The sequence below is a fragment of the Bos javanicus genome, chromosome 17, assembly GCF_032452875.1.
Source record: "Bos javanicus breed banteng chromosome 17, ARS-OSU_banteng_1.0, whole genome shotgun sequence".
In the NCBI taxonomy this organism is placed as follows: domain Eukaryota; kingdom Metazoa; phylum Chordata; class Mammalia; order Artiodactyla; family Bovidae; genus Bos; species Bos javanicus.
The window spans coordinates 30463702-30491656 of record NC_083884.1 but is presented as its reverse complement, the minus strand read 5'-3'; the positions used below and the strand labels follow the sequence as shown (position 1 = coordinate 30491656).

At 37.7% G+C, this 27955-nt stretch overlaps 1 protein-coding gene and 1 pseudogene across 1 annotated transcript; one reads left to right on the top strand and one right to left on the bottom strand.

Annotated features, from left to right (window-relative positions):
• The first annotated feature begins 171 nt into the window (after positions 1 to 171).
• On the top strand, positions 172 to 27777 carry SLC25A31 (solute carrier family 25 member 31). Its single transcript, XM_061384230.1, has 6 exons — positions 172 to 572; positions 12234 to 12361; positions 18869 to 18986; positions 21834 to 21988; positions 23437 to 23562; positions 27564 to 27777. Exons 1-6 carry the CDS (start codon positions 329 to 331, stop codon positions 27762 to 27764), a joined length of 972 nt encoding a protein of 323 aa, XP_061240214.1. The 5' UTR covers positions 172 to 328; the 3' UTR covers positions 27765 to 27777.
• Positions 19429 to 20810, bottom strand: LOC133229248 (small ribosomal subunit protein uS5-like; annotated as a pseudogene).
• Positions 27778 to 27955: the final 178 nt, after the last annotated feature.

Here is a 27955-nt window from a genome sequence, read left to right as displayed (position 1 = left end):
AGGCCTGGCTCTCCCGGATCCCTTCCCATATGAGAACTCACAGCCTCCCAGTCCTGTCCGCCGCTGCAAGCGCAGCCAAGCACCTCTACTTGCGTAGACAGTACCGTGCTGAAGAGCCACGTGTTGGGAGTCACGTGACCGGCTCCACTGGCTGGAGGCGGTTGGAGGCACCTGCGCAGCTCCCCGCCCCTGGCGCGACCTTCTCCCAGCGTCCTGAGCGCGGCTTTCCCGCCAGGACTACGCTGAAGCGGTTTTCGGCTTCGTCCTCGCGTGTCTCCGGCTCTTATTTTGAGCTTCTGCTACCCGTTTTTACGTCAGTTGTTCCACCATGCAGCGTGAACCTCCGAAGAGGAAGCAAGAGAAGAAGGCGGAAAAGCGGCTTTTTGACGCCACATCCTTCGGGAAGGACCTGCTGGCAGGCGGGGTGGCGGCGGCTGTGTCCAAGACGACGGTGGCGCCCATCGAGCGTGTGAAGCTGCTGCTGCAGGTCCAGGCGTCGTCCAAGCAGATCAGCCCTGAGGCGCAGTACAAAGGCATCGTGGACTGCCTGGTGCGGATTCCCCGTGAGCAGGGTGCGTATGCTCCAACCTTCCCTCCGCGCAGGGTCAGCTTCTGGGAAAAGGGAGTGGGTGAGCCAGGAGGGGACGCTGCGCCGGCACCAGGGCTGTGTGTGTCGGAAGTTGATTTCTGTGCCTGGGATCATACAATTTCTTAACCAGTCTATGAGGCTCTGCTTTCCCAGGGTCAAGAAGGCCTACACGTGAGCAGTCCTTGGGCAGGAGGGATCACCACCTTCTCTTTCCTCTACATTTCTCCTTCCTAGTAGGCCTTGCACCCCAGTGCGCCTCTACCTGGCTCAAGAGGGAAATGGTTGACCTCCCAGGATTGGGGGAGATGCCATTAGGCACTTGGCTGTATGTTAATAAGTGCTTTAAGGTTCTGAAATATTTGCTGAAATAACATGTTTAAGACAAGTATGCCAAATGGAGAAGGCAATGACACCCCACTCCAGTACTTTTACCTAGAAAATCCCATGGGCGGAGGAGCCTGGTAGGCTGCAGTCCATGGGGTCGCTAGAGTCGGACACGACTGAGAGACTTCACTTTCACTTTTCACTTTCCTGCATTGGAGAAGGAAATGGCAACCCACTCCAGTGTTCTTGCCTGGAGAATCCCAGGGACGGGAAGCCTGGTTGGCTGCCATCTATGGGGTCGCACAGAGTCGGACATGACTAAAGCGACGCAACAGCAGCAGCAGCATGCCAAATAGAGAAGCACTGGGGCCTCTCTAGTACGTATTCAGTGAAAAGAGCTTGTTTGTTCTCAGGAACTACTGAAGACTGACTGGAGTTGAAGCTTAACAGGCACTCACGTCTACACATGTTTTAGGAAGATGCCAAAAAACCTCAGTGGTGCGTGCGTGCTTAGTTGTGTCCGAGTCTTCGCTACTCCATGGACTGTAGCCCTGCCGGGTGCCTCTGTCCATGGGATTCTCCAGGCAAGAATACTGGAGTGGGTTGCCATTTCCTTCTAGAGGGGATCTTCCCCTCCAGGGATCGAAGGTGTCTCCTGCATTGGCAGGCGGATTCTTTGCCACTGTGCCTCATGGGAACCTCAGTCTAGAAACAAACTATTTTAATGCAGTATTTTTAGAAATCAAAATTAATGAGAAAAACCTATGGTGAGCAATGTAAAAACTCTAAGTAGAGACAGGATCAGTTTTCTTTTTTTGCATCAGGCTCTGTTTTTATGTAAAATTTTGATATTTTGGTTCATTGTGGAGTTTTTCCCGTTAATATTGAAATGATTTTAAGAAATAATGAAAATGCCTTGTTAATCATTCATTACCCTCACCTTGCAGACTGGCTTCTAAGTTAGCTAAGTGAATAGAGGATAAATTGATCAGAAACTTTGAGCTGTATAGTGTAGTATTAGTCGCTCACTCCTGTCCAACTTTTTGTGACCCTGTGGGCTGTAGCCCGACAGGCTCCTCTATCCATGGGATTCTCCAGGCAAGAATATCATTCCATTCTCCAGGGGATCTTCCTGACCCAGGGATTGAACCAGGGTCTCCTGCATTGCAGGCAGATTCTTTACCATCTGAGCCTCCCATATATAGTTGGATTCAATTGAAACATCTATAAGAATTTTAAAAAGGGAAATAGGCCTATTTGTTGTATATTCTGAACAAGATGTGAAGTGGGTTCAACTCAAGTGCAGGCCTTTCTTTCACTCCTAAGTCTAAGATAGGTTACGTTTCCTCTTATAAAAAAAGGATTCCTGGGAATTCCCTGGTGGTTCAGTGGTTAGGACTCCAGGCTTCCACTTCAGGGGGACACAAGTTCGATCTCTGGTGGGGGAACTAAGACCCTGCAAGCAGAGTATTTAGGGTTGAGGATATAGACTCTTAAGGCATAATCTATACTGTGGATATAGTGTGCCCTGTCTGGGAGCTTAATTTAGATCTTTCACAGTTAATGGCTCACATCTTTTCACTTCCATTTATTTTATCAAAGCAAGCTTCCCATTTCTCTTCAGAGAAGTAGGAGCCTCTTTATTATTTACTAATATGCTTTAAATATTTAGTGAGGTAAAGTTAAATATTCTGGAAAGATTGTGCTGACCAATGCTAAATCATTTTATATTTTAAATGTTTTTTGTAATATTTAAACCTAAATATGTTAAATATGAAGCTTCTCTGGTGGCTCAGCAGTAAAGAATCTGCCTGCAGTGCAAGAGACTTGGTTGGGTCCCTGGATCTACAAAATCCCCTGGAGGAGGGCATGGCAACACACTCCAGTATTCTTGCCTGGAAAATCCCATGGACAGAGGAGCCTCGCGGGCTACAGTCCATCAGTTCAGTTCAGTTCAGTCACTCAGTTGTGTCTGACTCTTTGCGACCCCATGAACCACAGCACGCCAGGCTTCTCTGTCCATCACCAACTCCCAGAGCCTACCCAAGCCCATGTGCATTGAGTCGGTGATGCCATCCAACCATCTCATCCTCTGTCATCCCCTTCTCTTCCTGCCCTCAATCTTTCCCAGCATCAGGGTCCTATCAAATGAGTCAGCTCTTCACATCAGGTGGCCAGAGTATTGGAGATTCAGCTTCAACATCAGTCCTTTGGGTTGCAAAAATAGGACACCTCTGAAGACTGAGTACATGCACACACACATTCAATATGGCTCTTGTAAATTGAGACCATTCTGAATAGTATTATGGCTCCAGCTTTCTTTAAGCAGAATTTTAAGAAAATGTTTCCTAGTACATACAAAGCCTTGTTATCAATACACATGGTATATCCTATGCTAAAAGATTAGTAATTCACAACAGGGATAATATTGCCATCTAGGGGCATTTGGGGAAACTTGTGAGGAATTTTTTGTTTAGCACAAAGAGGGGAGTAATCCTTAAATGCAGTGATATGAAAGGCAAAATCCAGGACTGCTAAACATCCTGCTGCCCCTGTATATGGTCAGTCCTGCACAACAAAGACATATCCTACAATGGAATAACTCAGATCTCCCACTGGATGTTCTTATGGCACTCAAACCTGTTTTTGATTATTTACTTATCAACGTAAACTGTCCAGGGCATGATTTTAGTACACACTAATTTCAGTAATGCAGCTGTCATGTAAGTAGAGGAAAGACCGTACTTTGTTTTGCTCAGAATTTTACTGAGAGGTGTTCATCATTGTGGAAACTCATGTTAACAGCTCTGTGTGTCATATTTGATCACCACTTACATCATCTTCATTTTTAAATATTGAATTATGATTGTATAGATATACTAATTATTAAGTCCTTTTTTAAAAATGTCAGTGTATATCTTAAACACAACAGATTCATTACTATTATGTCTCTGATGTGATCACACCTCACCAATTTACTAATTAAAAATACATATTATAAACTCTTATTTCCTCTTTGTATGTAGCAAAGAAGGCATTATATTGACTTTTCTTGAGCTAGTGAAGAGGTTATTGTCTTTGTATTCTATTTATAGGTAGTAAAGGAAGCATTGTAAAATATTTATTATGTATGGAAAACTGGAACCTAGTGGGGTTCAGAATCACTGTGCTAGATCATTCTGGAACTTTACTAGGCAGTCAGATTCTAAGGCTTTTGTTTTCTGGAATTTACTTTCTGTCTTGTGAAAATCAAGGTACATCGCCATCTCAGCGTTCTGAAGTTTCTCTTGTTTTCCATATTCTAGTTTTACTGATAACTTTTCCTTTCTTTAGGCAATATGAAATGAGGATAAGAGACAGTGAACTCAGAAGGCAAAACTAGGTGCTCTCTCACTATCTTCTTACCTTACGTCTTTCTTTACACCTCAAGGAGACATCTCTTCATTCTTGTTCTGAACATAGCTTTAAATATCTCTTTGGGTGTCTTTGATACTTTTTAGTATCAAAGGGTTTAACCTGACTAATGCTGTTTTTAAAGATTTATTCTTTAGTTGGTTTTATGACTTTCCAACTTTGTATGTATACTTTTATTATTTAGTACTGTTCAAACCTTCATTATACAAATAATGCATGTTTCTTATAGAAAATTACAAAATATAGAGAAACCAAAAGTTTAAAAAAAACTGCTAATATTACCACAGTTAACATTTTAGTGTCTTGAGAGTGATTCTTTTTCACTGAGCAAGCTATGTATCAGTAAATATATTTTAATTAATATAAACTTCTATTTAGTATATTGTAACATAGGTTTTCAAGGATATTATAAGTCTCAGTTTTTAAGAGCCCAACAGAACTCTTCTCTTTCAGGTATTTCTGGACACGAGTTCATCAGCTGTTTTTAATATGAACTTTTCCAAACATATTTTTCTGAAGGCTAAAGCAGTGAGGTTTTTAAATCTTGAAGATGATATTTGGGGGTATTAAAATATTAGGTTTCAGTTCAGTTCAGTCACTCAGTCGTGTCCGACTCCTTGCGACCCCATGAATCGCAGCACACCAGGCCTCCCTGTCCATCACCAACTCCCAGAGTTCACTCAGACTCACGTCCATCGAGTCGCTGATGCCATCCAGCCATCTCATCCTCTGTTGTCCCCTTCTCCTCCTGCCCCCAATCCCTCCCAGCATCAGAGTCTTTTCCAGTGAGTCAACTCTTCGCATGAGGTGGCCAAAGTACTGGAGTTTCAGCTTTAGCATCATTCCTTCCAAAGAAATCCCAGGGCTGATCTCCTTCAGAATGGACTGGTTGGATCTCCTTAAGTATATGCTTTATGTAAATAAAATAGGAAAATAAACTTTACTGATATTTATTAAATGACTTGGCTCTGGTACCTATGATTGGCCAAGTGTCAGTTATATATCACAGGACACTAAAGCATCCTGAAAAAAGAGTAAGAGTAACACAGGGGAAAAGGGATGACTGGAGCCCTTGCTCAATTATTGTATAATAAATATAGTTTATGTTGGCTCTGTTAAATGGATTTATAGAGATAAGACTATTTGAATATTTGAAATTGTCAAGACTATTTGAAATATAGATTCACATTATTTTTAAGAATGAACCTCATTCTAAGGGTGCCTTGAGATAATAGCAGATGATAGTATGAAAACATCATAATTAGCAAGATACTTGAAAGTACTGTGTTTTAACTAGTAAAATAAACGCTCAGTTGTGTCCTAATATCTTAAAGTTTGACCTAACCACCCTATCTAAATAGTCCTTCCTCATTCTCCTTCTGCATATTACTGTTTTTTTTTTCTGGACACCTAACATTTATTTCTTCATTGTCTGTCTTTGTAATGTAAGTTCCATAAGACCAAGAACTTTATTCCCAGTGCTGTCCCTAGCAGGTCTGCTCTGTGAGTGTGTGTGTTAGTCGCTCAGTTGTATCTGACTCTTTACAACCCCATGGACAGTAGCCTGCTAGGCTACTCTGTACATGGGATTCTTCAGGCAAGAACACTAGAGTGAGTTGCCATTCCCTTCTCCAGGGGATCTTCCCGACCCAGGGATCAAACCTGGGTCTCCTGCATTGCAGGCAGATTCTTTACCATATGAGACACCAGAGAAGCCTCTGCTATGTACTTGGTATCACATAAAAGGTTTTTAAATGAAGAATCCTTTTTTTGTGTATAGTTATTGAGTATAGTTGATTTACAGTATCGTGTGAATGAAGAAGCTTTATCTCATTCTTTCATTTCTCTTTTGGATGTGTTTTACAGATGCACATAACAGGATGGTATAGTGGCAAAGGTACATAATTTGCTTTTTTAAGTATGTACGTATTTGAGAATCATTGATTGCATTTTTTTAACTAATAGGCAGACTGTCTAAGTATGTTGGAGTGTACAAGTCTCAAATATACATACACTTGACCCTTGAGCACCATGGGTTTGAATTGTGTGGATTTTTTTTTTTTTTTTCAGTAGTAAATACTACAGTACTACATGATCCCCGGTTGGTTGACTTCATGGTTGCAGAATCGTGGATGTGGAGAAACTACATATAGGGGAGGCAGACTACAAGTTATACTTGGATTTTTGACTGTGTGGGTCATCAGCGCCCCTAACTCTCACATTGTTCAAAGGTCAACTGTATACCCAAACATGCCTAGCATTTCCATTCTTGACTTGTAAGTTGACCAGTAACTGACCTGGTAACTTTTCCCCATTTTCCCCTAAGTTTTATATTAATTCTTAATTACTTTCTCAGAATTAAGTTCCAAGGAGGTTTTTTTATCATCTTTAAATTTTGAAGAGATTATTTTTACTAAGCAATTAAGTAAAAAAAAAAAAAAAGGCAACACACCTTAGATGTTCTGCTGTTAGAGGAGAAATATACCACAATCCCCATGTTTTTCTGTATCAATTTTGTGATTATATATTTGGAAACTGTCCTTTAATCTGCATGACTGCTGCTGCTGCTGCTAAGTCGCTTCAGTTGTGTCTGACTCTGTGCGACCCCATAGACGGCAGCCCACCAGGCTCCCCTGTCCCTGGGGTTCTCCAGGCAAGAACACTGGAGTGGGTTGCCATTTCCTTCTCCAATGCATGAAAGTGAAAAGTGAAAGTGAAGTCACTCAGTCGTGTCCAACTCTTAGCGACCCCATGGACTGCAGCCTACCAGGCTCCTCCATCCATGGGATTTTCCAGGCAAGAGTACTGGAGTGGGGTGCCATTGCCTTCTCCGAGAATCTTAATGAGTAGAAAATGAAATACTACTACATTTCCATCACTCTTGCTTTTCCTTTGTTTTATTCTGATCAAAAAATACTACTGTTTTTATTCAAAGTGGATTTTTCCCTAGAGGCAATAGAGATGTAATAGTTCTAGATCTGTAGTCAGATAGATGTAGAAAGATCTGGAATTAGGAAAGACTGGGAATCCCAGTCTTTTCCTTACCTTGTAACCTTGAACAACTTTAATTTAACTCTCTCAACTTCAATTTCCTCAGTTCTGTACTGGTTATAATAATATTGTATGTTTGTGAAAGTTGCTCACTCATGTCCAACTCTTTGTGACCCAGTGGATAGTAGCCCACTAGGCTCCTCTGTCCATGGAATTCTCCAGGCCAGAGTATTGGAGGGGGTAGCTGTTCCCTTTTCCAATGGATCTTCCCAACCCAGGCATTGAACCCAGGTCTCCTGCATTGCAGGTGGATTCTTTACCATCTGAGCCACCAGGGAAGCCCAATAATTTTATTACCTACCTCATATGATAGTTTTGATGGTTAAACAGGATAATCCCTGTAATAAAACAGACCACAAACAGTAAAGGCTGGAGAGAGTGTGGAGAGTAGGGAACCCTCCTTCACTCTTGGTGGGAATGTAAATTGGTACAGTGGCTGTGGAGAATAGTCCAGAGGTTCCTCTAAAAATAGAGCCACCATATGGCCTTGAAATCCCACTCCTGGACATATATCTGGAGAAAAGCATGGTCTGGGACTTCCCTGATGATCAGTGGATGGGAATCTGTCTGCCACTGCAGGGGACATGAGTTTGATCCCTGATTTGGGAAGACTGCACATGCCGCAGAGCAACAAAGCCCATGCACCACAACTACTGAGCCCGCCTGCCACAACTGCTGAAGCCTAGAGCCAGTGCTCCGCAACGAGAGAACCTACTGCAATGAGAACTGCACTCCGCAATGAGGAGTAGGCCCCACTTGCCACAACTAGAGAAAGTGCATATACAGTAATGAAAACCCAGTGCAACCAAGAAATAAATAAATAAAGCACACACGCACCCAGTGTTCACTGCAGTACTGTTTACAGCATCCAAGACACGGAAGCAGCCTAAATGTCCATCAACAGAGGAATGGATGCAGATGTGATACAGAAATACAATGGAATATTACTCAGCCATTAAAAAGAAGGAAATAATGCCATTTGCAGGATCAGTGATGCACCTAGAGCTGTCATAATGAATGAAATAAGTCAGTCAGAGGGGGGGAAAACCATATGATATCCCTTATATGCAAAATCTAAAAAGAATTTATACAAATAAGTTTACTGACAAAATAGATACAGATTCACAGACTTAGAGAATGAACCTGTAGTTGCCAGGGGCAGAGAATAGTGGAAAGGCATAGTTAGGGAGTTTGGGATGGACTTGTAAACACTGTTATGTTTAAAATGGATAACCAACAAGGACCTACTGTATAGCACAGGGAACTCAAGTGACAGCCTCCTTAGGAGGGGAATTTGGGGTAGGAATGGATACATAAATGTGTGTAGCTGACTCCCTTTGCTGTCCACCTAAAACTATCACTACATTGTTAATCAACTATACTCCAATATCAAATAAAAAGTTAGAAAAAAAAGAGTGCTATAAAATATTCTACCTTGTGTCTGTTGCATGGTTAGTGCTTAATACATTTTAACTCTAATCATTGTGAATACATTCCTGAATTTACAAATGTTCATTCCTCCTCATCATTTGTAAATGAATGTACTTGGGATAAATTTGTTTTACATATAAAGTAGATTTTTGTAATCTTATCTAAAGAACCTACATGGTACATAGTGTACCTAGAGTATAGTTTAATAAAATGCTGAAACCTAGCCTCCCAAAATTATATTTCTATAGAAAATGTATTCAGAATTCCACTTTGAAGTTCCTCCTCTTTGTACTCTTACTAAGGACATTGGCACTCCTAAAAGCCTGGTACATCAGTGAGTTGAAAAAAAGGGAATAAGAGTAAGGTTTTGCAGCATGATAATGTGGAAAAAGGCTAAAGGAAGGGTTTTTAACCTGATACCTGTAGCTTCAGGGAATCCACGAATCAGTAGTAACCATGCAATAGTATTTTGTGTGTGAGAGAAATATTTTTTCAGACATAACTCATTAAAAGCTGCCAGTTTTCCTGTTATTCTTCTAGTGGTTTATTTGTTTCTAGAATTTCATCGAGATGTTGACAGTTGTTTTGTTGAATCCTCTAGGTTGTTTCACGCAAATACAATTTTGCTAAAAGGAATACATTCTGTCAACAATACCAAACCATCTCAGTCATAAATCTGGCACTCTGTCATGGTTCCTGTTAATCTGCAGATGTCTGTCATCAGAATTTTCTCTTTATATTCAATTCGTTGCTGCTGCTAAGTCGCTTCAGTCATGTCCGACTCTGTGCGACCCCATGGACTGCAGCCTACCAGGCTCCTCCGTCCATGGGATTTTCCAGGCAAGAGTATTGGAGTGGGTTGCCATTGCCTTCTCCGATTCAATACGTTAGCCAAAGTTAAAAGCTTTTTACTACTTATTTGTGATACTCTTTTGTGAAATAGATGTTAATTCAGTACTGTAATTATAATCGGACTTCCCTGGTGGCTCAGACAGTAGAGAATCTACTTGCAGTGTGGGAGACCCAGATTTGATCCCTGAGTCCAGAAGATCCCTGGGAAAAGGGAATGGTTACCCACCCCAGTATTTTTGCCTAGAGAATTCCATGGACAGAGGAACCTTGCAGGCTACAGTCCGTGGGATTACAAAGTGTCAGAAACGACAGAGAAATGAACACTTTCACACTTTTCATAATCATATTATATAACAGCTCACAATCTGAAACCTGTAATATCTCAATACCATCTAAATCAACCATTTCCAAAATGACTATTAATAAATAAGAGCCATGTATAAAATGGGAATTCCAATACATTTTTTATACACAATGCTTTTTAAGCTCAGTTTATTAGTTTTTTAAAAAACAAGTGATGATTTTTAATTTAAATCCCATTTGACTGCATTGGCCATTCTCCAGCCAACATGTTCTTTTTTTTACTTTTAAGATCGACTCTATCCTCAGCCAGTAATCTGTTATTGTGTTACTGTAACACAGGTGTAGAAAATAAAATCTTATTCTTCAGTATCATTTACAGTCATATTTTACTTTCAGTGTTTCTCTTCCGCAAGTCTGCAGAAAATACAAATGCTTAACTATGTTGTTAAATGTTGTTAACTATGAAGAACTTAGAAATCACTAAAAATACCTCTGAAAATTAGATTCATCAATCTCCCTCAGGAATTCAATGTGGCTGTAACTAGCAAGCAATATTCTTTTATAATTTGCTTACATTTCTCATGTTTTAAGATTTTTATTTTGCTTCCATTAAAGAAAACGTTGACCTTTCTTAGGTACAAAAGATATTTGCATGATTAAGGAAAGTATTGTAGTTAAGGGACTGAATTATTGAGCCAGATTGCTTGAGTTTAAATTCCAGGTGTACAATTTTCTGACCTAAGTGATACTGGGCAAGTTATTTAACTAACTTGTTTATGCCTTAGAAGTTGTTTTTAATGCATTTCTTCATATATAAAATGGAGAGATTAATATTACCTACCTCATGGGTGATTATGAGGATTAAATGAATAAAAAACAGTTCCTAGAAATTAGTATTTTTTTTAATATTGCCTCAAACATTTTTACAATAATCATTTTCCATTTTTTAAAAAAATAGACTTTTATTTACTTACCATACTTTAATCATTTTCAAACTTTTCTAGGATTTGCTTCTCCAGAAACTCAAAGCTTCAGTAGAGCTTTGGAGACAGACATAAAACTTGATTCTAAATCCTGATTATAGTTTTTAAATTTATAAAAGTTTCAATTTGTGCATGTATGAAATGGGTACTATAAGGGAACATGTATCATAATCTTAGTGTGATGATTAAATTAAATGTACAAGTATAGCCTTTGCCAGTGCCTGGTACACATTGAGTGCTCAGGAAGTTGTGGCTGTTATCATTACATGTTAAATGCCCTAGTAATTTATGCCTGCAACTGAATGCCAGGTAACTGAATCAGCTGTGAGGACTGAAAAGCTTATGTCTTGGCCATTAATATACATCTTAATTGTCTCTATACAGCTGCTTTACATTCACCTTGGGATTCACTAATACTCAATTTTACTTCCCACAAAGTATACTTATTTATTTAATAAATAAATATCTTTCTGTGTATTTATCTGATCCAACTTTCAGTTTCTGAGCACTGGGCGCAGTCAACTGAGATTATCTTCATTCAAATTTTTATCTTTAGGAGACTGTTTATGGGTATTCTTTTCTCCAAGCTGGGACTAGAGCTATCTTAAGAGTAGCAGGGTTCAACCATCTGTAAATACAACTATGGGTCCTGGAGGGATCGCCTGTTGTATTCTGGGGCAGCTAAAGGATTATAAAGGCAGCTCTGACTTATCAGGTAACACAGTGACTGAATTATAAAGTTTGGTCATTTAGTCCATGGAGATTTGAATTGGGAAGATTATTAACCTTGAAAGTTTCCTCCTGTCTCTTCGTCAGGCCTCTGGAAACTGCCTTGAATTGTGAATTCCTTTTATTTGGCTAGGTTATAAAATATAAAGGTAAGACTCTTTTATCTCATTCTCAGGAGTATATATACAACACAATTTTGTTCCAACAGACTTGTCACCATAGGAATTGTATTTTATGATTTGAAATGAGACTAAACTTCTCTTATGAGTACTAGTAAGCTCTGTTTTTCTATTAGTGAAGAGACCTATATTCAGCTGGTAATGCTTTCCATAGGTTTTTAGGTAGTCAAGGCTTCTTATTGGAAATTAACAAAATTGAAATGGAGTGCTTGGAGTTAACACAGCCTTTTTTCCTTCAGTTGGAGACACATGTAAATTTCTTTTTTTCTCATGAGAAAAGATGTAAGTTTTAGGTAGTTCAAACAGCTAAGTTTGTTAAAACTATGCAAATTATTTAATAATAATACAAGTTTATATTTAGTATGCTTTCTTTTGTAGGTTTCCTCAGTTATTGGCGTGGCAATTTGGCAAATGTAATCCGGTATTTTCCAACACAAGCTCTAAACTTTGCTTTCAAAGACAAATACAAACAACTGTTCATGTCTGGAGTTAATAAAGAAAAACAGGTAATTATTTTTTATTACTTTTAATTGAATGAAAGCTTCTTTAAATTATATAGTGCTTTACAGTTTTTAACAGTTTCACATATGTGATTCAAATTATCCCATAGTAACCCTTTCCCCCACACCCCTATCTGCACCCCTTCCCTTTTCTCACTTGTAACCACTAGTTTGTTTTGTGTATCTGTGAATCTGCTTCTTATTTGTTTTATTCACTAGTTTGTTGTATTTTATAGATTCCACATAGAAGTGATATCATGAAGTGTATGTCTTTTTCTGACTTACTTCATTTAGCATAATACCATCAGAGTCTGTCCATGTTGCTACAAATAGAAATTTTTCTTGCTTTTCTATAGCTCAGTAGTATTCCATTTTATATATATAACATCTTCTTTATCCATTCATCTGTTGATGGACACTTGGATTGATTACATACCTTTACAACCTTGGCAGTTACAAATAATGCTGCTATGAACATTGGGGTGCCTGTATCTTTTTGAGTTGTGTTTTGTATTTTTTGGACATATACCCAGGAGTGGAATTGCTGGATCATATGGTAGTTCTGTTTTTAGAAAAAGCAGGTAATTATATTTTAATGTCTCTAAAATTTTCTAAGAAGTAGTTGGATTTGTCTTACCTGAGGTATTTTTTTCCAATTAGAGCATGGTTGATTTACAATATTGTGTTAATTTCTGCTGTATAGCAAAGTGAGGCAGTTCATTTCAGTTCAGTTCAGTCGCTCAGTCATGTCCAATTCTTTGTGACCCCATGAATTGCAGCACGCCAGGCCTCCCTGTCTATCACTAACTCCCGGAGTTCACTCAAACTCACATCCATTGAGTCGGTGATGCCATCCAGCCATCTCATCCTCTGTCGTCCCCTTCTCCTCCTGCCCCCAATCCCTCCCAGCATCGGTCTTTTCCAGTGAGTCAACTCTTCGCATGAGGTGGCCAAAGTATTGGAGTTGTATAGCAAAGTGAAGCAGTTAGACATGTATATATACGTTCTTTTTAATATACTTTTCCAGTATGGCCTATCATAGGATATTGACTATAGTTTCCTATGCTATACAGTAGAAACTTGTTTATCCATCATATATATAGTATTTTATTTCTGCTAACCCACCGCCCCCCTCCTTCCCTCCCTCACCCCACCATACCCCTTGGCAACCACAAGTCTGTTCTCTATGTCTGTGAGTCTACTTCTGTTTTGTAGATAGGTCCATTTCTTTTATATTTTAGATTTCACATATAAGTGATACCGTATTTCTTTCTGATTTACTTCACTTACTGTGATAATCTCTGGTTAATCCATGTTGCTGCAAATGGTGTTATTTCATTCTTTTTTTATAGCTGTTATTTTCCATTGTATATGTACAACATCTTCTTTATCCATTAAAAATCTGTGGAGTTTTATTTGGGGAGGAGGTGCTTAAGTAGTGGAAAGAATAATAATTAAAGCATTAATAACTGTTAGCATATTATAATATGTATTAAGTCATAGAAATTACATATGGAAATTTAGAATTATATTAACTTTTACAAGTTTCTATAAACCTCTTAACACAAATTTAATAACTAAGGGATCTTTAGTTGGAACTTGTAATAGTTGGAACTTCTTTTGACTACGGACTTGTATCAGAGTCCCCAAGACTGTCTTCATGTTCAGTGATTCACTAGCCCTCAAAGAACTCAGAAAAGCTATTATACTCCTGGTTTATTACAGCAAAAAGATGTAGGTTAAAAAAGCACATAGGACAAAATCTAAGAGAAACTAGGTGCAAGCTTCTGGGTGTCCTCTCCTAGTAGACTCAGCTGGACAGCACTTAGTTCTCTCAGCAATAAAGTGAGACAACATATATAATATACTGTCAAATAAGGTTGCTCACTTGAGCCGTGGTGGTCAGGTCTTTGTGGGAGGGGAGTCAGTTTCATAGGCATGTATAATAGACTCAGCTACTCAGTCTCCAGCTACAGCTGCCACCTACTCAAAAGGTCAAATTGATATAGTTTAGCCCAAAGCCCCAAGTATACAAAGGGGTGTTCACCATAAATCAATGTTAGTATAAACTATCTGGTATTGCCAAAGCTTCTGGCATATAAAGACAGTCTTACTAGATAGGATATTCCACGGGCTCAGAAAGTTTCCTCAAAGGAACCTTTGAGTTTGGTCAAGGAGGGAGATCTTTTCAGTATGTGCAGGGTTTGGGCAACACAAGCCTGCTGAATTAACCCTTTACTGAACATTTTCCACCCTATCTCCCCCAAAAGATAATTCCTGTAAAACTAAGCCAGATGGAGCAATTAATTCCAGAATTAACTAGAAAATTTATGTTACTAACATCTGTCCCTAACAGGGTAAATAACATGGCTCTAAAAGTTTCAGTTAACTCTCATCTCTGTTAAAACTATAATAAATTTCAAATCAGTAGAGCTTGAGGTAAAAACATTTTTAGTATGCTTCTAAAGAATATGCTAACACTTTCCTGGTGGTCCAGTGGTTAAGACTCCATGCTTCCAATACAAGGGGCACAGGTTGTCACTGGTTGGGAAACTAAGATCCCACATGCTGCAAGGTGTGGCCAAAAGATAAGAAAAGAACAATAAAAAAGAAAGAACATGCAGTCTTATTTAGAATGTAAAGATATTCAGTCAAAAGTAATATGTAATGTTTAAATATATATTATTTGTTAAATTTGGCTACTAATGACCCTTCTAATTCTGCCCTTAGACATCAAAATTTTCTCCTATCTCTGTTCCTGCCCTAAGAAAAGTGGGAAAAAAAAAAAAAAACCCTGAAAATGAAAATTCAGTATTTTGGGTTTCTTATCTGGTTTTCAAAGAAACATAGAAGATAGAAAAAACAAGTCAGTGTATGTGATTTAAAAGTAGTTGGTCTACCACAGTAAATATCTCTACATGCTTCTCAGGCTGGCTGCACTGGTGACAGTACTAGCTGTTGGCAAGGATTCAGAGAAGCTGAATTTTACACTGCTAGTGGGAATGTAAAATGATCTTGCCGCTTTCAAGAGAATATGACAGTTTCTTACAAACTAAACATATGCTTATCATACAGTCCAACTCTTGGGCATTTATCCCAGAGAAAAAAAACCTCTGTTCACAAAAAAGCAAAGTATACAATGTTCATAGAAGATTGTTTCATAATAGACAAAAATTTGGGAATAACCCAGATGTCCCAGGTGAATGCTTAAACTGTGGTACATCACACCATAGAAGATCACTAAGCAATAAAGAGAAACACGTTTTAATAAAACAAGTATTGTCTGATCCTCTTGGGATCTAGAAAAGGCAAGTTCATAGAGACAGAAAGTAGAATAGAGGTTCCCACGGGTAAGAGGGAGGGAGATTCTCTAATAGGTACAGAGTTTATGTTTGGCATAATGAAAAGTTCTAGAAATAGTAATGATGTTTATACAGTGTTGTCCTTAATGCCACTGAATTATACACTTAAAATGCCTAAACAGTAAGTTTTACCATATAGTTTTAAAAAAGAACAAACATGATACAAACAGCAACTTTGAATGCTAACTGAAAAGATACCAATCTCAAAAAATATTTGCTTTCTGATTTCATTTATTTACCATTATTGAAGTAAGAAAATTATAGAGATGGAAAACATAATAGTGGTTATCAGGAGAGAGGGAGGTGGCTATAAAGAGGTCCATAAATGGAGGATCTTTATCATGGAACTGTCCACTGTGATAACTGGTGGTCATATGAATCTGCACATATGGTAAAATGGCATAGAACTAAATACACACACTGATGAGTGTGTAAAACTTGTGAAATCTGAATAAGGTGGATTTCCATCAATGTTAATTTCCTCTACTATAGTTATGCTGGGCTTCGGTGGCTCAGTGGGCAAAGAATCCTCCCACAATGCAGGAGTCACAGGAGACTTGGGTTTGATCCCTGGGTTGGGAAGATCCCCTGGAAGAGAGCATGGCTACCCACTCCGGTATTCTTGCCTGGAGAGTCCCATGGACAGAGGATGGCAGGTTACATGCAGTCCGTAGGGTCATAAAGAGTCGAACACGACTGAACCACTGAGCATGCACACATGTAATTATGCTAGATATTATCTTTGGGGAAAATTGCTTGAAAAGTTTATAGACTTCATATGTACTAGGATGCATGTTAATCTGCTATTATGTCAGAGTAAAAGGTTTTTAAAAAATAACCATGGTAGGGAGGTGTGTGCCTACTATATACTCTTTCACTGAACTTTTACCTTGCCCTTTGAGGTAGTTATTTTTACCTTAAAGGTACAGATAGGAAAACAAGACAGAGCTTAAAGCATTTGCCCTAGTCATTTGTTCATGTCTTTCTAATTCCCAAATTCAGTTCCTTCTACCATACTCTTACTCCTCTTTCAGCTGAGGTGACTAAACTAGATGAGTGTTAGCTGAACCTGGGCATAAAATACGTCTCTGCTGCTCCTAAGCAGCTACCAGCACAGCCCTCATCGGAGACTAGAGCTTCCTGCTCTCTTCCATGCCCACACAAACTGTTAGAAAGAACTTTGGTCCCAGGTATTTGTGCTTGGAGGCAGTTTATCATCTATTTGTCAACAGTTGAAAATGAATAGGATTATTTTCCTCCAAACCCCCTAAACCCTCTTATTCTCCTTTCCTGATTGCTTTCACTCCCTCTCCGTTTATAGTTTGGTGGTGGTGCTCAGTTGTGTCCGACTCTTTGCTACCCCGTGGACTGTAACCTACCAGGCTCCTCTGTCCATGTGATTTTCTAGGCAAGAATACTGGAGTGGGTTGCCATTTCCTTCTTCAGGGGATCTTCCCGACCCAGGGATTGAACCCACGTCTCTTTCATCTCCTACATTGGCAGGCATATTCTTTACCACTGCACCACCTGGGAAGCCCTCTTTTACAGTATAGTAATATCTGAAATTACAAACTTAAAAAACAACTTCTGGGTCTGTGTTATTTTCAGGCTTAATTGTGGAGGGACAGACTTTATCTGTTATGGAAACACTTGCAGAATTATCATTCAGCATGGAGTCTTCTTGTCTCCTTCCTCCTTCCATCCTCCTTAACCTTTCCTGCCTTCCTTCCCCTAGTAGTTTGGCCATACCATTTATACATTTTGTGCTTGCCTGCATTGCTTTCTCATTGGCCCCACTTTCACTATCAGAGGGGTCCCTGTTTGAATAGTAAATTATGTAAATTATACAATCATTCACCCAGAAAGTTATAGATCTGTTTTCTTTCTCTTATCTAGGAAGAAAGTAGAATGTTAAATTGAACTTAAGATGCACTTTATAAATCTTTGTGCTGCGTAGCCTATTTAATTTGGCCTATTTGCTTGTAAGAAGCAGAGAAATTACTTCAAGAAAAAGACATATTTACTGCAGTGGAATTTGAACCACAGGCAGCTGTAGGGATCAAACTATATACTCTTTATCTTTGTCTCCCAGGTCATTTAGTCTATCTCTGTCTGTAATGATCTGGTTTTTTGTGTGTATCTATTTGCTCTGCATTTTCTCATTATTGCCCATCTTTTTTACTTCCCTACATTTTATTTCTTTTAAGTTCAGTGTTAATATCATAGTGATTCCTACTAACCTTTCAAGTGGTGGTGGGGTTCTTTACCTGAGATCCATGCAAACTTGAGGAATAACTTAAACTTTTACAATAAAACTGTGTTTATATATGTGAGATTTTTATTGGGAAAGTATCTGTAGCTTTCAACAGTCTCAAAGTAGACTGAAACCTAAAAACATTATTTAATGTTTTTTCCTTTTCTGTCCCTACTACTAACTGGCCTAGAATTTCTAGATTCACATTTCTAAGATTTAAACCGTGGCCTAGCTCCTCTTTTTCTGCCAGGTTACATGTCATCTTACAAACTATGGATTAGCTATCTTCTGGTCTCATTATCTCTATGTGATTATGAAACATGGCTATCTGTACAGTAGAACTTATGAGTTTCACTTTAAAAGGTACTGTGGGAGTCCAAGTACCCTTCATTAAACAAATATTTATTGAATGCATTACTCTTACTCTGGACAAGGCCCCATGACTTGCTTTGTGAAATAAACAAATGAATTAAGAATTAAGGCCTCGAAAAATGTAGACAACCTAAATGTCCATGCAACTGATATGGATGAGGCCTCCACAGATACCTAACATTTTAGTAATAAAAAGATATATTATTAATAAAAAGCTTTATACAGTCTAAAGAGTGGAGTATCTTATGTGGCTTCTTGTGCTAATCTGGGCCGCTTTTGCTGGAGGATATTAAAATATCTTGGAATTTCAATATATCAGCATCTAGCCTGTATCTCCTAGACTGCCTGGTAAGAAACAAAGCCTGCGTGGACATGAAGTATTTTGGTTGATAATACATGCTTATTTTAGGTGTTTATTTTATAAAAGCATCTTGTAAATCTGGCTTTTTAACCTTATAAAAATAAAGGATTTTTAAAAATCAGATTCTATAGTTTAATAACTACTTTTTAATTAATATGTTTCAGTTCTGGAGGTGGTTTTTGGCAAACCTGGCTTCTGGTGGAGCTGCTGGGGCAACATCCTTATGTGTAGTTTACCCACTAGATTTTGCCCGAACCCGATTAGGTGCTGATATTGGAAAAGGTACGGGATTATTAGAAATGCTAACTCTTCCTTCTTTGTGGTTTTGAACACTGTATTATTTATCATAGTTATGCTTTAACAGTAGTGTTGCATTCAACCTAAAAATTTTATTCTCAACCAAATGGTAAAGTCCATAGAGCCTAAAGATTACTACTTTTTTTCTTTTCTTTTAAACTAGGGAAAGGAAGGCCAACACTATAGTAACAAAAAAGTAAGCCACAAAGAGCACTTTAACTTCTGGTTTGTTTCTGTTTTTGTTATTTAGAGAGCCATCCCCTAGATCACTTCATGCACTTATTTACCTGTCTTGACTGTGGCCCCTTTCTAGGTTACATGTATAACTCTCACCTTAGATTCCCTTTTCCTCTGTCCTTACTTATTTATCACATCTTTCTGTGTTTCTTCACACCCTTGTTTTGGTAGATGTATTTTTTGATAGCTTTCTAAGGAGGGTGGATAGGAGATAAAGTGAGATCTTGGCTATCTGAAAATGTCTGTTTCACTCTTTTAATATTGGGCCATATGTAAAATTCTGGAATTAAAATCATTTTCTTTCACAATTTTGAAAGCATTACTCTGGAGTCTAGTTTCTAATACTGCTCTTAAGAAATCATTTTCTTACTGCTGATCCTTCTGTATATGACTTTTCTTTCTTGTTTTTCTGGCTTCATTCATTATATTTTTCTCATATAAAACTATCTGGTGGCTATGTGGAGGCTGGGTCCTCTGCACAGAAACTGTAGTATGAGTCTTTACGAGATGGTCAGAGAAGTCCTGATACTGAGACTTGGCGAACAACATCTCTTTCCAGAGATCAGGAGTAAGATAACTGTAGGTCTTGGAAATGGCATCAGAAGTGGCCCTGGCAACATTGCCCAAGGTTCCGGGGCAGCCCCTGGCAGAGGTGCAGCAGTCGTCAGTTCCAGCCATCAGCAGCAGCTTCCTGGGCACAGAGGCTAGGACAGTGCCAGTGCTCCTGAGGACTGGGATGAGGCGCACCAGCACGGAGCCACAGCAGCGGCCTGTCACCTTATAAGAGACAGTGTGGGGCTCGCTGTTCTTGTCTCTCCAGGAGCCTCACAGCACAGAGACGATGGAGAGCTTGGCCAGAATGGTGGCCCCATGAATGGCAGTGGCTACCTCCTTAAGCACTTGACACCCAAATTGACATGTCTCTTGCAATCCCCAGTGGTGGCAAAATGTCTTGACCCTGGTCGACTGGCCAGGACAGGTCTGCTTTTGCCTAGGCATAATCTTTAAAACCTTTCTCTTAAGGGATGCCCCAGGAAAAAGTCAATGATCTCAAAAGTCAATGATCTCAGATAGCCTGATGGGCAAAAAGAAGAGATAGATCTCCTTCAGGGACTTGATTTTCATGTCCTTGACCAGGTGGTCCAGCTTGGTGATGCCCTTGGCTTTGCCTCTGCAAGCTCTGCAACCTCAGCCCTGGACACCAGTGCCGCTGCCAAAGCCTCCACAGAAGCCACCAGGCCCCCCCACTCCAGGGCCTCCAGGCCCCCCCTACAGTGCATTCATCATCCATTTGGTGTTTTTTTCTTTTTAATTACCTTATATCCCTGATGATTTGACATTCACAATGATGTATCTTTGTGTGTCTTTTTCAGTAATTGTGAAGGTTGGCCCCATGTGACTTCAGCACAAATTGGAGCCTTACCACAACAGTACTTAATTCCTTTAATTTTAAATTTCTGTGATTATTGGAGACATGTAGTTCTCTTTTCAACAGTATCTCCCTCTGCAAGAAAGGTTTCAACTTTCTCTGCTCACTCTGAGTGAGTTACCACTCTTCCACCTCCTTTCCATCTTGCCAAAATTTGTGAACTTTATTCTTGTCATGTACTCTTTTTTGCTTTAAACCTGTTTTTCCCTTATTATTATTTTAATAGAATTTCTCAAGGAAGCAGAGATTCATTCAACAAGTATTATTTGGTGCCTCCAGTAAAGTAGGTCCTGCTTGAGATACACCATATTAATCATGGAGCTCATGGTTCATGTACCTTACAGTCTAGTGGAGATTATAGTAATAAAAAAAGGAAAAAATGACTAAAATCTACTGTCACTTAGCAATAAATGCTAGGAAAAAAAATTTAGGAGAAGAGAATGATGTCAATTTTAGATAAATGATCAGAGAAAAGGCCTCAGAAGGGATGACAGTTTGGACAAAGATGAGGAGTTTGATCTATCATGTTTAACTGGCAGTCCAGATTTTCTTGTTAAGAAAATGAAAATAACATGCATCCTGGTTTAATTTCAATTCTATAGTTTTGTTTTCTCTCAAGATTGGAAGAACCTTATTTTGAAACATTGTATTCTATATATAATTCTAAAATGTTATCAAAGATTTCTAGGTCAAGGGAAAATTAAAAACAAAACCCATCAAACACTAGAAATATATGACACCGCATCTAAAATATTAATAATCCTTAAAGTTACTAGTTTTTAGCTTTTCCTTTTTGTTTTATCTGTCCTTTTGCTCTTCAACTGAAGCAAGTTGTAGACGTTTTTAATGCCTAAGTATTTTCTGAATGCTAACTAGTAACTTTATTGAATGGTAATTTTATTGAAATGTTTTAAGGCAGTCAGATTGCTTGAATTAGATTGTTTATATAAGAGATTAATATTTGCAGTTAAAATATCTTGATACTACTTGACATCTTAATTATTAAATGAATGGGAAGGTTTCGATTTGTGCCTTGTTTGTTAGAAAGATTTCTAAGTGTTAGTACCAGGTAATTTAAATCTGTAAAATGTTTAATTAATTTACTTTGATTAAAGTGTTTATCTGATTATAATGTTGCTAATAAATTTTAAATGGCTATATTTTAGGTCCTGAAGAGCGACAGTTCAAGGGTTTAGGTGACTGTATTATGAAAATAGCAAAATCAGATGGAATTGTTGGTTTATACCAAGGGTTTGGTGTTTCAGTTCAAGGCATCATTGTGTACCGAGCTTCTTATTTTGGAGCTTATGACACAGTTAAGGTAATTTGATACTTTAGTATATGTTAAAAAAATTGTTTCTTTTTGTTGTTCTAATTAGTAATATGTTCAGCAAGTATGTTTACTTTAATTATAGAAATCAAAATGATGACATAAGAGACATTATAGCATTCTGTTTAATCATGACTTTGCCATAACCTAATTAAATTATAACTCCATTATGAACCTGAATTTGGATATAAAGCATAGACATAAAGTGTTTGTGCTGCTTGGACTGGAAGACTCAAATAGAAAACATGCTAATTAGATTTATATCATAATTGAATATTTGGTATATAGGTAGGCATCTTCTAACAGTTATTTTCTAATTTTACATTCATTTTGTTATCACTTTTTTACATGCATATTGTCAGCTTACTATCATCATTGGAAAACAGGCAAGGCATAATAGTTAAATATGATAAATATGCTACTATAGCTCAGTGATCTGTTGGGTATTATTAAATTTTGTATTGTTCTCCAGGTTCTGCTATTTGCCTTTTCATTTCAGATGTTAGTAGTGCTTCCGTAAGGTAGGAAACAGAGATAGTAATAATGGCTGCCATTTTTTGATCTGTTACTTAGTTTCAAGAACCTTGTTAAGGACTTTATATCCAAACACTATGAGAGCTTTTAATATATCCCATTTTAAAAATAAATAATCTAGAAATGGCCAAGTAATTTATGTGGCAAGCACAGATCCCATGTTCTTAATCACTATATCATAATGCTTCTAAAAAGAAGCAATGAAATTAATATCAGTATTATTTACTATTAAGATTAAAACCTGAGGGAAATTTTATGATGGTGTCATATATTATCTCTGCTCTCCCTATTCAGTACAACTGTAGTTGAATGTCATTTTTATTACAGTCTGGACATATTGCTTTTAGTTCGTAGTGTATTTTTTAGACAGACAGATTAATGGAAATTACAGGATATTATATACGTTTATTTAATCGTAGAAAAATTTATGTTCACTCTCCCTCTGCTTTTCTCTATTATAAGCCGTAGTAGTTGTAAAATTTAGAAATGTGTCTTCACTAGCTTAGAGCTTTAAAGCTTATCAAATGTCATCTGTCAATAGTAATAGGCATTCTTTCATCCTGATTTCAACTCTATGAGGAAGAACAATGGAAGAACTTTTTTGGTCACTGGCTGCCATCTCCTCTCGTTTTCAGTGCTATTAATAACAAATCTCCTATAATTGCAGATATACTATTCTTTTTCAAATAAACTTTAAAAATATAGCCATGTGTGGGGTTCTCCTTTCTTATTGATCTCCTGCTATTATTTTAATCTTTCCATACTAAATCCAACTTTTTTATTGCATTTTAAATATAATTGAGCCCTCTTTCATATATATATATATATATATGAATTTTCTTTGACTTAATAATTTAAGGTATTTTGGAAATTTAGATGGTTATTTGATAATTTTTCTTTTCTAGGGCTTATTACCAAAACCAAAGGAGACACCTTTTCTTGTCTCCTTTTTCATTGCTCAAGTTGTGACTACGTGCTCTGGAATACTCTCTTATCCCTTTGACACAGTTAGAAGACGTATGATGATGCAGGTATTTTATATTATTTGTAAGCTTAATTGAGTTTTCTAATATCTCTGATATTCAAGTGTAATTTAGAGACATTTGACTAAAAGACATAGGCCCTTCATTTTATTACTAAAATTAATACATGATATGTTTTGTTTTGATTCCTGTCATAAGCAGTGAGTCATCATCCAGCAAAGTTTCTTCCATGTCTGCTATCAGAACAGCAATGTCTTTCTCTCCTGCAGTGTATATTACTGTTTGGAGAGTGGAGGGGCATGGCAGGGATTAGATGAGAATGTGTCTGTCTTAACTGAATATTAGATTAAGTAGAATAAGCCCAGTCACAGGCCACTGACATATGTAATCATTTGTTGTAGTATATTTTAGTAAAAGTAAATAATTTTAACTCCAAGGAGGAAAACATATTTATTATGATGTATATCCTAAATGTAAATCCCCAGACCAAAATTTTGATACTGTTGATCTCCATTGCTGATACTTATTATATTCATTCCTTTAGCAAATAAGTGAGTGACTATTCACCAAGCTCTAGTGAAACAAATGGGCTTCCCTGGTAGCTTAGTCAGTAAAGAATCTGCCTGCAGTGCAGGAGACCCAGGTTTGACCCCTTGGTCGGGAACATCACCTAGAGAAGAAAATGGCAAATCCAGTATCCTTGCCTGGAAAATCCCTGGTGGGCTGCAGTCCATGGAGTCGCAAAGAGTTGGGCACGACTGAGTGACTGACACTTTCAGTGACACAAATAAAATAAGGCAGAACCTGCACCCAAACTCATAGCATACTATTGAAAGCATACTATTAATGGTTTAAATAGAAATGTGCATAAGTTCCAGGAATGCAGTAGGAGAGGGGTACTCATGTGCTTAAAAGTGATCAGATATGGCCTCTTAAAGAGCTAAATCTCAGAAAAGAGGCTTTTTCTCAAGATAGTGAGAGAACATTCTCAGCAGAGGGGAAAAAACATTCCTAAAGGTATGGCTTAAAAAGTATTTCAGTATAACCCATATATGATAGCTTTCATAAGGGCAAGTGAAAATAATGAGGCCAGCAAAGCTGTGTTTATTATGTGGCAGAACTGTCCTCAGTATTTTACACTTTAACTCATTTATTCTCAAACTAATACTGTGCAGTGTGGTTACTATCATTGTCCTCATTATCTTCTACAGGATGGTCTTGAAAGAACCCACTGGGCCACATGAAAGGGACCATCAGTCAGTTCAGTCGCTCAGTCATGTCCAACTCTTTGCAACCCCGTGGACTGCAACACACCAGGCCTTCCTGTCCATCACCAACTTCTGGAGTTTACTCAAACTCATGTCCATTGAGTTGGTGATGCCATCCAACCATCTCATCCTCTGTTGTCCCCTTCTCCTGCCTTCAGTCTTTCTGAGCATCAGGGTCTTTTCCAATTAGTCAGTTTTTTGCATCAGGTGGCCAGAGTATTGGAGTTTCAGCTTCAGCATCAGTCCTTCCAATAAATATTAAGGACTGATTTCTTTTAAGATGGACTAGTTGGATCTCCTTGAAAGGGTAAAGCATATCTAACCTATTTAACCTGTTGCTTCATATGGCCTATCCTTAAAGTTGTTTCTTTTATATCTGTTTTCCTCTTGATCTATGTCTGCTACTGCTAAGTCACTTCAGTCGTGTCTGACTCTGTGTGACCCCAGAGACGGCAGCCCACTAGGCTCCCCGTCCCTGGGATTCTCCAGGCAAGAACACTGGAGTGGGTTGCCATTTCTTTCTCCAATGCATGAAAGTGAAAAGTGAAAGTGAAGTTGCTCAGTCGTGTCCGACCCTTCACGACCCCATGGACTGCAGCCTACCAGGCTCCTCCATCCATGGGGTTTTCCAGGCAAGAGTACTGGAGTGGGGTGCCATTGCCTTCTCCGTTATCTATGTCTAGCTCTGGTTTAATTGAAAAACTTTTGAAAATAGAAAATTAATTTGTAAATTGAGTTAGGTAGATGTTTTGGTATTAATGTTAAATTGTCTGATTTTGATAACTACTTTGGGCATGTAGGGCAATATACTTATTCTTAGAAAATTCACATTGAAATGTTTAAGGGGCGACTGTAGCTGCAACTTACTGTCAAAATAATTCATAAAAAAATTGTGGGTGTGGATTTTTATGTGTACATTGTTATGTATATAAAACATAGTACCACTGCCATAACAAAGTATCAAAAACTGGGTGGCTTAAACAACAGAGATTTATTTTCTAACAGTCTAGCAGGGTTGGTGTCTTCTGAAGGCCTCTCTTCTTGGCTTGTAGATGGCCTTCTCCCTGTCTTCTCATGGTCCTTTCTGTTCCTCTTCTTATGATCATTTTGGGTAAGGGCCCACCCTAATGAGTTCATTTAACTTTAATTATCTTTATAAAAACTCTGTCCAAATATAGTCACAGTCTGAGGTTCTGGGGTTAGGTCTTTAATATATGAATTTTGTGAGGACACAATTCGTGACAGTCGTCTTTAAATTTTGCATTTTGATTTTATAGCCCACAACTTTGTTAAGCCTTATTACAAATACTTATCAGTATGTATACCTTTTGAAGTTATTTTTTTTTACACAGTGATATAATCTGCAAATATACCACATTTTTTCCCCCTTTCTTATCAATTCTTATGCCTTTTCTTGCCTTTCTGTACTGGTTGAGACCTCTGATTCAGTGTTATATTAAAGAAGTAATAACTGGCAACCTTGTTTTGTTTCTTGTCTTACAGGAAGTGCCTTCAGTGTTACAAAGTTTAATAATTAGCTGTGAATTTTTCAGTTATCCTTTATTATGTTACGATTGGTCCTTTCTGTTTTGGATTACAGTAATTTTTAATCATGAATGGTGGTCATTTTTTTTTCTATATTGAGATGGTCATATTATTTTCTCTTTTCATGTATTAATATATGTATTACATTAATCTATTTTCCACAGCTAAACCAACTTTTTATGCCTGGGATCAATCCAGCTTGGTTATGGTGTATTATATTTTGTACCCTTTGCTAGGTTTGATTTGCTGGGATTTGTTCAGGATTTTTGTATCCATTGTTTCTCTGACATAAGCTTGATATTTTTTTCCTTTTTGTATTATCCTAGTCTAACTTTGGTATCAGGCCTATGCAATCGTTATAAAATATGTTGGGGAGTCTCCCCACTTTTTCTCTTCTTTGGAATAGTTTCTGTGAGATTGGAGCTAAATGTTCATTGACTAGTAGAACTCACATATAAAGCCATCTGGATATGTGGTTTTCTAATTTATGAGATTTTCAACAACTGATTGAATTTATGTAACAAATTTAGTATTATTCCAGTGTTTTTTCCTATTCTGTTGGTAAATTATACCTTTAAGGAAATTATTTATTCTGAGTTTTCAAAATAATTGTCATAAAAGTTGTTCATAGTATCATGTTGCTCTCTCTTAATCTCTGGGTCATCTGCAGTGATGTTACCTTTGCCACTTCTAATAATTTAAGAGCCTTTTCTTGTTTTTCCTGAAATAGTGTTTCTACACATTGGTCAAAGTATATCAAATAAGTTTTTATTTTTTATTCTTTCTGTTGCATTATTTCCTTTTTTTCTGGTGGTTCAAGTTACCACTCAGGCTACATCTTACAAATTTATTTGAGGCATTTTAGGGTTATGAGTAAGTTTTAAAAATTTTCTAAGATATGTTTTTCTTAACACCCAAATGCAATATATTTCTAGTTTTGTTTTTGTTTTTGTTGCTATTGATTTCTCACTTAATTATAGTGTGGTGAAATGATAAAATCATGTTATGTGATGCCATCTTTTAAAATTTGTTAAGCCTAATATTTGGCCATTTTTCAAGTATTCCTGAAAAAGTATGAGTATTCTCCAGTCAGTGGAGACAGTATTCAATATATGACTGTTAACTCAACATACTTATTCAACACAGGATTAATTTAAATGTATCCTTGGTGCTACATAAAATCTGTCTTATGATAAAAGATACTAAGATAATGGCAAACTGTTTGTCTTTATATAGAGTGGTGAGGCTGAACGGCAATATAAAGGAACTTTAGACTGCTTTATGAAGATATACCAACAGGAAGGAATTGGTGCATTTTTTCGTGGTGCCTTCTCCAACATCCTTCGTGGTACAGGGGGTGCTTTGGTCTTGGTATTGTATGATAAAATTAAAGACCTCCTTAATATTGATATTGGAGGTAGTTCATCAGGCGATTAAATTGAGAAATGGATATGGTTAACTTCTTAGACATACAACTTACATAGCTGCCATTTGTGTACGTTTTGATAGTGTTACTACTGTCAGTAATTTCTTAAAGTGCTAATTCTGCAATAAAGCAAAGGCTTTTTTCAAGAATTTAAATACTAAAAAAGCAGATAAATGCAGTTTCTTTCCTATTTAGATTCAAA

Bases quoted from the DNA above. Each gene is read 5' to 3' on its own strand.
- SLC25A31 (XM_061384230.1), top strand. From the start codon at position 329: ATGCAGCGTGAACCTCCGAAGAGGAAGCAAGAGAAGAAGGCGGAAAAG. The intron at 573-12,233 runs GTGCGTATGCTC...TTTCTTTTGTAG, and splicing joins GCGGATTCCCCGTGAGCAGG to GTTTCCTCAGTTATTGGCGT. The intron at 18,987-21,833 runs GTACGGGATTAT...GCTATATTTTAG, and splicing joins AGGTGCTGATATTGGAAAAG to GTCCTGAAGAGCGACAGTTC.